This window comes from Magallana gigas, chromosome 7, assembly GCF_963853765.1.
Source record: "Magallana gigas chromosome 7, xbMagGiga1.1, whole genome shotgun sequence".
Lineage (NCBI taxonomy): Eukaryota > Metazoa > Mollusca > Bivalvia > Ostreida > Ostreidae > Magallana > Magallana gigas.
In genome coordinates this window covers 12371978-12385519 of record NC_088859.1, presented here as the reverse complement: position 1 = coordinate 12385519, position 13542 = coordinate 12371978, and the positions used below count along the sequence as shown (strand labels likewise).

General features: G+C 34.6%; 1 protein-coding gene across 10 annotated transcripts in view; it reads right to left on the bottom strand.

Moving 5' to 3' along the window:
- The window catches only part of LOC105348307 (multiple PDZ domain protein), a 62075-nt gene that overhangs the window by 18923 nt on the left and 29610 nt on the right, over positions 1-13542 (bottom strand). For 4 of the 10 annotated variants that reach the window (XM_066066480.1, XM_066066481.1, XM_066066486.1 and 1 more), the window contains 14 exons: positions 13010-13258; positions 11938-12630; positions 10751-10870; positions 9515-9601; positions 9122-9145; positions 8075-8324; positions 7370-7571; positions 6817-6915; positions 6648-6668; positions 5944-6158; positions 5237-5364; positions 4889-4999; positions 4505-4582; positions 4309-4399 (listed from right to left, as the gene is read on the bottom strand). In XM_066066480.1, coding sequence (XP_065922552.1) covers positions 4309-4399; positions 4505-4582; positions 4889-4999; positions 5237-5364; positions 5944-6158; positions 6648-6668; positions 6817-6915; positions 7370-7571; positions 8075-8324; positions 9122-9145; positions 9515-9601; positions 10751-10870; positions 11938-12630; positions 13010-13258 — 2368 coding nt within the window. The remainder of the gene's footprint in view (positions 1-4308; positions 4400-4504; positions 4583-4888; positions 5000-5236; positions 5365-5943; positions 6159-6647; positions 6669-6816; positions 6916-7369; positions 7572-8074; positions 8325-9121; positions 9146-9514; positions 9602-10750; positions 10871-11937; positions 12631-13009; positions 13259-13542) is intronic. The other 6 variants (XM_066066482.1, XM_066066483.1, XM_066066484.1 and 3 more) reach the window with 6 other exon arrangements.

The window sequence follows — 13542 nt, the reverse complement described above, 5'->3', positions numbered from 1 at the left end:
CAGAGCCTCTCAACTTTACCACAAGATCAGCTGAGTAATAATCCAGTCTATCACAGGCGATGCCTCCAGTGACAGAGAGTCTCAATTCTCTTTCCCTCTGGAATTTGTGAAATAATGTTCGTCATCAATACAACATGGACGGTAGAGACTTTATACTTCTCCCTATCTTCACCTTACCGTAATCAATGGCTCCCATCTGTTTCAGCCTCCGTGTTTATTTACATTTAATCTTTACCGTAAACCCAGAGATGAACTCTTCTTGTTTTTTAGATGAAAGAAGGATAGCCAATCTGATTGGTTTGCGATCAATGAATTCTTCTCTCACTCATATATCTATATTGCAGAATGATGCAAGATTGCATGCTCATGAAATCTGTCCACAGATTTTTTTCTTAAATAAAACAGACAGCTGCCAAACAGATCTCCTCAAAGAAAAAATTCAATCCCTGTTTTCTCTCATGGAAGCTGCTGTAAACACAGCTTCAGGAGCAAATAAAATTTAATGGCACTTTGTTGTTCTATCACCATAATGAAAACAAACACCGAAGTTTTGCTGACTTCACACTTTTCATTACTCTTTGTGTTTTTCCCCCACTAAATTGAATTTTCCCCTCTCAGTATCATTTTGATCTTAACTGCAGAAACAGAAATCTTCCAGAGGAAAAATCTGGCACTACTTATACTTTTAATGCAACAGATCTTGACAGCCTTGCATGGAGAATGAGAGTGAGAGAAAAGAGAGGAAGGGAAAGAGAGAGACAGACTGATCTCCTACGCAAGTTTTCCTCTGAACTCCGGCAATGTGTATTGGGCTCCATTATAAAAGTAGATTACGTGTAATTACCCACCCACTCTCAAGGAGGAAGCAGATTTAGAGGCCTGGAATGTGCATTTTATTGGAACATGCATCTAATTATCCTATATATAGGAGTAAGGTTGATATGCATCCATTGTAGTTTTAGTCTTTGTCCGCTTCTGGCTGAAGTAATGAAGTAATGGTGTATTGATCTCAATCTATTTTGTCAACTGGATGGTAGAAATTTGAATAAATACTTCTTTTAAAAAAATCTAAATGCAAATTAACTGTCGCACTAAGTAGGGAATAATATCTCATCATTGTTACTTGACACATTTTCATGGAAACGACTTTCTGGCTGGAGTTTTACTTTTCAAACAAGGGATGTCCATTAGAGAGAAACCTAGACATTTGACGACCATAGAAACGATTTTCCTGTCCGACAATACCAGCAAGATGAGTCATAGAACCTCTCCATCTGACAAATTTCCAGCCAATATAATATTAGCAGAATGTTGCCCAATTTCAACACACAAGCAACATTTACCACAAACCTGACATGATAAACTATGTTTTCTATTAAACTCTAATAATCTTTTTTTTTTTATTGCAGCATGTGCTTGCCTCTTAGCTGAATTTCTCCTTCAAGGATGAAATGAGTATCTTTAATCTACCAATGCTGCAAATCTTATCTTTTAATATGAATGTCAATCATCTCAAAAATGCTTCTCCCTACATCTAACAAAACAATATAACATCCACAGATCTTCCCCAGTCCAATCTTTTGTTAATAGATAACAAGTTTCTATCTCCCGAATTTCCTGACCAATTCCTGACACATTTTAGCTGTGCTTGGCTTAAATCAACCAGATAGAATGCCCTGTATTTCCTCCAAGGTGCCAGCAATGGTAATTGATCCGTGTGATATTCCTTTCAATTTTTCATAATGCATTTCTCATTAGAGAATAGATTCTGTCAGTACTGTTATACCAAGAGACTGCTCTCTGTGTTTATGAAAAAAAAAAAATTTCATCGTGCTGGAATGTGATATTCAGGTTCAAAATTCATTTTCTGATGATCATATTTCAGAGTTTGTAGGATCCAATTGTAGATTAACAATAATGTGGAATCTTTAGATTTTGGGATGCTCAATTTTGGTTGATTTTGTGGGTACCTCTCACCAACAGATTTACATCTCCAAAGAATTATGAAACAATAAATCATCAATCATACCTGTAAATCCAACAAGTTATGTCCCTGTGAACCTCTGAAAAGTTGACAATAAATAAAAATTGCCCCCCCCCCCCCCAACCACGATATTGATTGATTCTACAGCAAATGGTGAATGGCAAGTCAAAAACAAGAAGTTGAAAAAGCTGACATAACATCCTTTAACCTCCTTCCCCCCCCAAAAAAAAAAAAATATATATATATTATATTAATGATATGGAGATATTCAAGGGATACTGCATGATGACTCAGCATTCCTAACTTAAGTCTTGCTTTTCATATTTTGCAACACTTTAATTACCGGTAGTCCTTGTATAAAACATAGACATGCAAGCCCTTAGCCCATCCCATCCCCTTCAATAAAATGGAATTAATGTTTTTGTTTACATGTAAAATAAGAAAATCAGGGTTTATGATGAACCACAAACAGAACACAGGTATTCATTATCACTTTGATATTACCAACACAAAGAATCCACAGCTTATAAATATCAATAAAGCTTACAGCTTCAATCTCAAATGTTCCTTTCAGAGAAAATTTTGGTCACTAACTTGAATCCAATTTTCAGTAGCGTTGACCATTTTAACAATGCATCTCAATCAAGGTCCATAAACTAAGTATAGACTTGAGTAAAAAAAAAATTATATTTCTGACTTCTATTTAAAATGAGTCCTAACTTACAGTTTCAACACTGACCAAGGCAAAAATAAAATCATTGCCCCCCCCCCCCCCTCTCACCCCCTAGTGATAAAAGTTTATTAGCAAAAAATAAAGAATTTTTTTGTTAATATGGAAATTTTTATTTTATTTAATCAGTTAAACTTCAAGGTTGAAAAATAAATAAAAAAAAAACCCTCCCTCCCTCCTGGGTCTGGAAACCTCCAAGCAGCAGTTCCAAACAAACATTTTTTGAAGAATGGCCCTATTTGTTTAATTTTCATGACGAAAATGTTATCATTATTCATATTATTTTAAAAGTTGTACCAATTTCAAATTTTGATGCAAGTCTATTCTCAGTTTATTGTCCTGATCGAGGCCTGATCTCCCACTGAGGGAGATAAAGTATCAAAACTTGGGATAAACAAGGAATCATCAGCATTAAAAGCAAATTCTCACAGATGTAGAAATGCTGTGTAACACACGTTGTAAAGATCCCCAGCTGTTGTCATGGTAAACTTGTTATAGAACAAACATCAGTTCACTGATTTTTAATCCATACTAGAAATCAGATACAGAAATAATGTATATTTTTTTATCACTTAATATATTTTTGTAAGAAATATATTATATTTGTGTGTGGGCAGTTCTGAAACAAAACAACGATCTTGATAGCATGAGACAGGAATGTGCAACTGTTGCCTAATCTACAATTTTTTCTCAAAATCCACTTTCATAACATCTTGTTTACATTTTCTTAAGAATACTGTAAATTCCTTATATTACGCGAGTACTTAATTCCACAAACCTGCTGTTTTGTATCAAATCGCGAGAATATAAAATCGCGAACGTGGGAGATATATTCATATTTCTGATAGTTCTCAACTCTCAGAAAATAAAAGCCAGGTTTTAAAATCCGCGAGGGATGCTTCTCGCGATTTTATGCTGATATAAATTCCTCGCATTTAATAAAGAATTTACAGTAATACACACAATGACTATTGCCTTTTCTCTCATCGACAATCCAGTGACCAATTTAAGATATATTTCACATTAATTTGTCTAAATTACATGTATAAGGTTACCAGGAACACACTAATGTTAGTTCACAGAAAATTAGCACATATTTATGAAAATTTAAAGATTAATGGGGAAAACTACGTGTGAATTTACATTCCTCAGAATGACGTGGCCAAAAGGTCACCCATATTCATATTTATAAGAAATGTGACCTACTTATTCTACAGGTATACTGGAAATCTCATAATCTAATTTAAGACCATAAGATTCATTATTCAAACATTAAATATTTCCTTCCTTACACATTGAAATCAATATTTCTTTCTGAAGTTGTCATTATCTTTAGAATTGCTCTATATCGATGGTCAAATTGAAGAGCAGTTCAAGCAAAATGAACTTATTACTGGTAACCTATTTTTCTTTTAATAAGGAACAACCAATAACATTTTGATATTAAAATGTAGAACTTTTTTTCATATTTTTCAGTAGTAAAAAAGTAAGACATACATATTTCAGGATAAAAATCATATTTCAGCATGTAAATCCATAAGAAATACTGTGAAATCAAATAAGAAAATGGGTCTGTGATACTAATTTTCCCTACTTTTTGTATATCCAAATTCATCCTCCTCTTCACTGTCATCTGCATCCTTTGTCAGATTCGCCACAGACTCCAACAATGGAACATCCACGGCCTGAAAGTCAACATAACACTCCAATCAAAGCATTCTTGAGAAAATGATTCAATCTCTCTAAATAAATCAAGCATATATATGCTCTAATGGGTCAACATTGCATACCTGATATGTTTGCCCGGCTGCCAAGGAAGCTTCATCGTAGGAATGGACAGACTTTGTATCATTCTCCAGGTCTCTGGGCTGTAGCAACAGAACAGGGTAGGACATATTGAGAACTTCATAAATTTCAAATAAATTCCATAAGCTTTGTCCAATACTTGGCTGCAGCAATCAAGAAATACTGGTAGTTTAATTTTGAGGTAATTGTCACCTTTCCTTAGTTAAATTAATAATGGATGACTAAATTGAAAAAGAACAAGAGCTCCATGCTGTGCTGATTTACAGAGCAATTAAGACTTCTAATATGATTTGCAGACAATATTAATGATATGTATGATATAACCTGAAAATCTCTTCAGTATTAAATCATAGTACAAGAGCACTTACACAGGCAGGATCACACAAACTTTGTACGACAAATTTGACGGGAGATTTAGCGTGACGAATGATGTCCACCGCCTGATCATGGGCCGCATTCCTTAGATCCTTTCCATCCACCTAAACATTGAAAAACATGTGCATAAAACTCAACAGGTTATAACTGCAACTTTTGATTGATAAAGACACGTGTTTTCATAGAGTTTATTAAGAAATTCGTGTAAAAAACTTAAATAGACCTTTTTGTATCTATAAATAAGAAAAGTCACTGTTTATAACAAACAGGGGTTTCAAAGACTGCCCAAATCAAGATAAAAGACAATTTTTTTACCGAATGCATGATTCTATTACACTTACCTCTAGGATTCTGTCCCCAGTCTTCAGTGTGCCGTTTCTACCCGCTGGGCTATCTTCCAAAACATGCTTGATGAAGATTCCTGAGATAATGTGTTCCGTCTGGATGTTAAACATGTCGACTCTTCCACCTGAAAAGTACAAGCAGAAAATCAATGTCACAATTTTATGTATAAACCCCTCTAACAGCCAATGATAATTGCTTATTAAATACAATATATATGACTCATACTTTGCACAACTTCAAAATGGAAATATTAATCCAATTTTCATTTTTCCAAATTTTTTGTTCTACAGAACAGAAGAATGAAATAAATATGATAATTGGATGTTTAGTACAATGTACATGTATTTCATTAACAAATTGATGTTAATTTTAAATTAATGAGCAAATATTTTAAACTGTAAATTTTATACAAATAGTGTTTAGTAACCAGACATTACATATATTGTTATTAATCATCACATTTTATTCTCTCCATGTCAAAATGAAATTAAAACTGTGTATAACTAGAAACACCTTTCATTTTTTTAAACAAGTTGTGTGAAGGAATAATATGAGCATGCAAAAACTTATTCCTTACTTGTTTAATAATATCTTTACTGTCATCAAATAAAAATTGCATAAAATGAATGTACTTATTTTGGAATCAACCACAATAACTAGCACCCACAGAAAATACCACTTATAATGTATATCGGGCACTGACCAACAATGCTAATTCCCAGGCTCTTGCCCTGCTCACGTTCCAGTTCCACTGTACGAGGGGGGCCCCAAGTCTGATTCCCTGTGGCGGGGGAGCCGTCAGCTGTCAGGGACTTGACCCTGGGGGTCACTGTCTCTGGGGTCTTCTGTACAGGTGACCTCTCCGGTGAGGAATCTGGCTTGGTGTTTCTGGGCGAGGCCAAAGGAGACAAATTGGCCCTATTAAAATGGTTAAAAAGTGACTGAAATCCATTTATCATAATGTATGCTTGTATTTGATCAATTTTACTGGGTATTTCCTATTCCTTAATTTTATTGATACTCGTCGATTGCAATTGAAAATTTTGTTTGGTTTATTTCTACAAGGAACAAAACTTTTTAAAACAAGTCTTTTTTAACACAAAATGTAATAAAACAAAATGGTTAAAAAGGTGGTTAATAATAGATTAAAGAAAGTTGGAGATGATTCAGTTGAAATGATCTAGTTGACTTGAATCCTTGATACTTGGGTTCAGTGGTTAGTGTACAACATTTTACACTCTTCAAGAAGAAAACATTTTAGGAAAAAACATCCAAAAAAATTCAAAATATCTTTAACAATGCGTATGTATAATGGTCTAGTACATTGTAACCAAAACCGTGCAAATCAAGGGGAGAAGAAAAAATAGGGGAGAGATATAAATACACCCAGGGTTTGGTAAGTCTTACCGATAATATTTTGGAAAGATCCTTGAGTGCACCAAAGATAAACAATCAAATGTTGATTACCGACAGACAATGACAAAGAAATGTTCTCAGTTAAATTACCCCTGATCAACTCTCCAAAGCTCTGTAATAAGTAAACAAAGCCTGGTAATAATGGGGAGAGTGCACTTACTTTGGCGAGGGCATCATTGAAGGGTGAGGGGGCGTGGGGGGTGCATTGGCAGCAGTCTCTTGATACACAGCAGCATCTTCTTTGGAAATGTACGATACACTGAAATAAACAACAAATGTTACACATTCAATCGAAAAAATCTGCAAATGCCTAATTGAAATTAAACAGATGTGGATTAGACACGACAAACAATAAGGCTAAAATAAACACCAAGTTTGTCTGATATAAAAACTGACATAACTATACTGGCATGCAACCAGTTCTTGCCGAGTACCATTTCTTGCAAGTGCATTGTTACGTCATTTTTCTTATATAATTTTATGTGTTGATAAGTCACGAAACAATGTACGGCGAGAAATAGTACTCGACGAGAACTGGTTGCATGCCAGTACACAAGCTGTTGCACCTAACAAGTGATTCAACAAAATCATGTCACCTTCCAGGCATGATACCAGAGCATCATAAGTTTGTAGTAAGTTAAATATAGTATCTAGTCATATCAAACACCAGTAGTGATTGTTACATAAAATATAAACCATCCAATTCTTTATACCTGACATCCAGCCCCTGGAGAGAGGCCCGGCGGATGATTGCCCGGGCCTGGGCACTGGTGATCCTCCGCATGCTCTCATTGTTGATGGACACAATGTAGTCCCCCTGCTGTACCCGCCCATCCTTGCTGAACGCCCCCAAGGGAGTCATGGTCTTCACGGTACAGCCATTAGCACCTTTATCCACAGCCTCTACTGTCAGACCTAAAGCATAGGTAAAACCTCCTTACTCAATTCAAATGATATAGAGAATTCACAACATTCATTGCCAATTATTTAAGGTGAAAATTTGCTTTGGGGACTATGACTTTGCTATTCAATAAATATTGAAATGAACAAATGTACACAATATTTACATATATTGCAAGCAAAATGTACAGAAATCCCTTTGAGGATGCCGGTTTTAACAATTGGGCCAAATGTTCATTAGCAAATTTACTAATACTCAATTTACTTCACTTATCACAAATGGCATCGTGAGACAGTAAAAATTAACTTGCAATCTATTAGATTCTTTGAATTGATTCCACAGCATATATATGTATAGTTAAAATCTATGTAATCTTTTTCTTTATGCAAAGGTAGAAAAATATAAAATTGCCACAACTCCCTTGTCTCAATTGAAATAGTGCAAGTTATCTCTCTTGTCAAAAAGGCATTATGGTATATGGTACATTACTTTTGAGTGAGATAAAGTTGATACAAACCTAAGGGGTCTCTCGACTTTTTGATTTTGATGACCTTCTCCAAGGACACAGGAAGTGAGTCTGCTCCTCCCGACAGTGTGCGAGCCAGGCGTGGTGAGGACAGAGGTGACAGCGAGGGAGAAGTGATATGATTGGTGGAATTTACAATGGATGGAGAGTGAGAGTTTGTAAGGTCACTTGTGATTGGTTGATCGGATGATGATGACTGCTGGCTGTCAACACTTGCTGTCTTCTGGTGCTTCGACTGATTCTGAAGAAAACAAAAAGACAATTATCAGATTTATATACAGGTATCAAATTGTGGATTTAAAAAAAAATCAAAGTTAACAAACAATTCAGAATAACTAAAACTTATCATATTAGAAGTTTCAACAGCTATTAAGACTCTGTTTTGACCATTTCATTCATTTTCAAGTCAAAAATAAGATGCCTCAATTTGGCTAGTTGCAAAAATGTAGCTATTCATTCCATTTTTTTTTTGGGGGGGGGGGGGGGGTGGGTGGATATAATTGGATATGGTTGCATTACTTTAAATAATATTCACCAATTGTGTACAGTAATACAAATCATCAGATAATTCTTGGCCATATTCTTGCAATCTGTACAGGGAGGTCAAGAAAAGAGTACAGGTATCTGCAGCATGCAGAAAAATACATGTATTTACAGTTCTACTGGATAATTAGTTTACTGTTATGGTAAATATTTTGTCACATGCTATAATATTTGACATTGATAAATTTCTAAAAGGAAATATATTCATGGGTTGTTTACTTTTGTCATGTGCATCTTTCTTAGTATACCCTTCACTTAGTACCCAAAACATACAAACACATCAGTTTATTAAATTGCACCTGAATAATAAAGTTTTAGTAAAAATCTCTTCCTTTATCATAAAATATCATCATTCTGAATATTCATACATGTATCTGTTTCTTTTGTAATTCAACTGAAAGCGTTAACGAGAATGAAATGCGAGCCACATATTGATTGTGATACACGTTACATGCAATATTGGTGTACACTTTGTTCCTGTATGCAGACACTTACCCTTACTCGTTTTGGATTAATTATCTACATATTAGTCATTAAATTAGCACATTAATATAGAGTGTTTTTAACTTTTTATTCTTTATAAGGTACATTTATTGTGCATTAATATACACTGTAGCAGCTAGCAAGAAAAACAATTATCAAAAGATTTATCTTTCTAGCAGTAGAATGTGAAAATTTCTGAAATATACTCCGTATTTTAATAAAATTAATCATATCAAAACTTACCATGAACTGAAGAAAAGTGTATTAATATTAACACTTTAAAAAAGCTAAGCTCCATTTAATATGCTAGATTACATAACATTTTGAAATAAATAATTCCTTTGGTAAATTTTAAATAATACAGCAATTATTTCATATAGGAGGCACCTGCTATATTCCACGTACCTTGATGCTTAACTCCTCTTCTGTGTGATCTATTTGTTCGTCCAGAGCTGGGGGTAAGGAAACAGGAAGAGGGGGAGGGGCAGAGTCCTTGAGAAAACAAGAAGTTCTCAATGATCAAAAAATCCCCAACAACAACTAAGCCATCTCTCTACATAAATCATTTAATGAATGACAGACTTTAAAATCATTGCCTTAACTGGTGAAAATGATTCATTATATATGTACCAGCTAATGTAATACAGTGTCTTCACAATGATTGTTTCAAAACAGATTGAACGAGAGAACTAAATACATGTAATTGTTCAGGACTTCAATCATTTAAAAACAAGCAACCTGTAAATGCTAAGTTAAAAAAGAAGGACAATAAAGATAAAAAAAGAGTTTCAAATTAGTTTTTTAATTCATATCTATCATAAAGTAAAATAATAAAAACCATTTACCTTGTAATTATGAAGAAAATAATTATAAATGTCTATAACAAGCAAAAAAAGACGACAGCCAATAAATAGGTATTTCAAAATAATATAAGTCCCAAATATATTTATTATTGTGAAGAAGTGTGTTAGTATGATCGACAAGGTATCATATCATACAGGTGTAATACCAGACAATAATTGAAATATGCATGCATGTTACACATATCATATACACTATGTTTTTAATCATTAAAATTGAAACTTAATAATATTTAGAATTTCATAAACTCAACAAGTTCTATCGAAATTAACAAGTACATATAGTTAAGAAGAATTTAACAAAATCGAGTCTCTATACCAAAATTTTAAACATAAAAAGAGTCTATAACAAAATTTTAAAAATAAAAAGATGAAAAAAAAAGAATCTAAAATTTGTATGAAATTAAACTCAAAGTAAATTTTTCTAACTTTAACCCATATCTATATTTTGAGCCTCTACCATAATCAGTGTCAAATATACAGTGTCTATATGAATACAGGCCTGTGATAATTTGGTGGTAACTAAAATCATAAACATCCAACTTCACAGAAAAATTCTGCTGTTTCTTTTGACTTCAAATCGTTTTTATTAAACAACAAATGACTTTGACAAAAATGCACTGAATATGAAATTTTGAGGCATTAATACTTTTTGCATTGCAGAATTTTTCTATAAACAAAAACAAAAAGAGGTTAGCTTTTAGTGCCAGGTTTGGTGGTAAGTACAGTTATCTACTGTTAGGCAGGGGGAGATATTCCTGTTTGTTAGTCCAGGGGTTACCTTTTGGGCTGACTTTACAACAATCTGTTGTACTTTTGGCGACACTACTTTAGGCTTTGGGGGAATGGGGGGAGGGGTCCTTTTAGGGGTTGACCCTCCTCCCTTTTCACTCCGCGGTGACTGTCAGAAATCAACCACACGCAAGGATTAGAACATCACGAGACAACAGACATTGATTAATCAACAACAAATTTTCAGACAAAACAAGAACAAAGATTGGTTTGGATCTCATGCAAAGGGTGGCTCTCTAATCCTGTTGAACTTTAGCACAATAATAACATTTCTCACAAATCTTTCTTCACAACACACATTTTGATCTTCAATAATACAAACAGGAACTATGAATGATGGTATACAGAACTGACCAGAACCAACTTTATGGAAAACCCTAAACTCATTTTTCTGGCTTCATTTAAAGTCCACTCTTACTCTCAGTGTCAAATAATTCAGATAGTGTAATAAGGAGACAAACTACCAGTTACATCTAAGCCCCAAATTAAACCTAGTACATATAGCCAACCAGATGTACTGTTTATTTCATTCTAATATTTTATACTTCGGCTGAAATATGATTTTCGAATTCTTAAGTACCTTTCCAGAAAGCCTCATATATAGAAGTACAAAAATAATGTAACTTGGTAACAAAAAAGGAGCTTTCTAAAATTTTGCAAAACTATATGGCCAAAGTTTTAATTTTTTTTTTTTTAGGTTTTTTTGCATTGGGTGGTCAAAAAATAAAAAAAATATTTAGAAAAGTTGATTGAATTTATTATCCAAATAGCATTATATAGAAATCTTGGATTAAACCCAGGATAAAACTTTCTGGGTTTGGCTTAAGTTGGGTCTGGTCAGTACTGTACCAATGCAGCCGAGGAAATGCAGGAGAAATGGTAGAAAAAAAATATATACGGTATAGTGTGCAGAGTAGAATTTGCTTCTCATGTGATTGGAACCTATCTATCTTTTTCTCTATTTAGCTTTGTACGATTCATTTTGTACATGGAAATGCACACAGTTATAAGTGTGTTCATTTTCATATCATTCCATAGAAGCTTCCAAAATTCTTTTTTATATGAAATTTTAAAAAGGATAAATTTAATTTTGCAAAAGGCCATACATTGCAGAAATGCACTGAAATTCATAAAATCAAATTCTATAAGCATGCAGGTCAATGAAAATAAAAATACCTCTTCAAAATCAGATGGTTGGTCAGGTGGGGTGTGGTTAAGACTTTGTTCAGTTTCTATAAATAACTCCTCTTGTGACTCAGATCTAGGTGGCACAGGTGGTGCTTCTGCTGGAAGGTCAAGGTCATTCATGTTGAAAAAATCAGGCTGAAGATCCCCTGAGGTTGCCTCCTCATAAGTGGGCAGGGCAAAGGTCGTGTTCTCGTAATCTGCTGGTGACTCAGATCTGGGGCTCTCAAAGGGGGACTTGCTATCTGCTGGTAATTTTTCCTGAGTGAGACTTAGCAGATTTTCAGGGGACATGTTGTTGACATAGTCATGTAAAGCTGATGTAGATCTAGGCTGGGGAACGGGGAATTTTTTCTGCACTGTCTCTTTCTGACTGTTACTGTTTTTGATATCCAGCAAAACCTGTGAATTCTCGTATGAAACATTGGACCCCGTGGACTCCCTCTTGCGCCGATCAAGACTTCTGCGAGGGGAGGTGACAGGCTTGTTCTTTCGGGGTGAGGTTACTTCGTCGTCACTCTCGTAAAAGCTGTCGTTTTGCTTGTGCACCACATTTTCATTGGAGGAGTATTGTTCTGTGAATTTTCGTTGTACAGGATCTGGAGATGTGTACTGAGGTTGGGAGGGAGGGGATGGAAGAAAGCTGGGCGCTGGGTAACCCGCATTGGTGAAGGGGAAGGAATGCTGTCAAGGCAAGGGGAATACTGTTCTTAGTAATTCAATCACAAAGTTACTCAATCCTCAAGCTGGTTATTAACAAGAGATCACCTGCCTTGAAACTCAAATTAATATCACTAATATTATAATTAAAATAAAATTTCTAAATAGAAGCAATATTTTTTTAATGATGCTTCTTCAATATTTTAAAAGTCTAAGATATTTAATTTTTTAAATAATCTTATCAATGAGATATGGACTGATTTCATTTGCACAAAGCTCAAACCAAGTGATCATCACTGAATAAATCAAATGACGTGTTAATTAACTCTTTTCAAGCTATTATTGCAAAATGCACATAAATGGAAACAGCATTCCATACAAACGAAAAATTGATTCATTTTACCTGAAGTTCAGCCTGCTGGTGAGCCTCAATGCCCCCTAGAGGCAGAGCTTTCTTGACACCAATCCTCACGATACCCTTTGGGGCCCCTTTCAGGGCATTCACAGCCTCATCGAGGCTGGCGTTCTCCAGCATTTCATCGTTGACAAAGATGAGTCGATCCCCGGGAAGCAGACGCCCATCCACCTGGGCCACGCCCCCTGGGACTAAACTCTTGATAACTATCACAGTCTTATTAAGGTTTTCTGGGTCCTGAAGAAGAATTTTTCAAAATATAAATGAGTTATCTCTCCTTTTTTGTAATTGGCATTCCAACTGAAGTATCTGTCTACATTAAAATTTCTTCAACATTACTCTAACAAAAGTAGAAAAATGACTTTCAAAGTTTATTATACTTGTTCAAAATTTTTCAAAACACTATGATTGAAAAAAGTAGTGCTTTGACAAAGCATCGGGTTGCTCAAAGTTTTGGTTACATGCCATTAAGCTTTTAGCATATAAGCTCACCACTATAAAAAGGGCAATGAAAGTGAAAG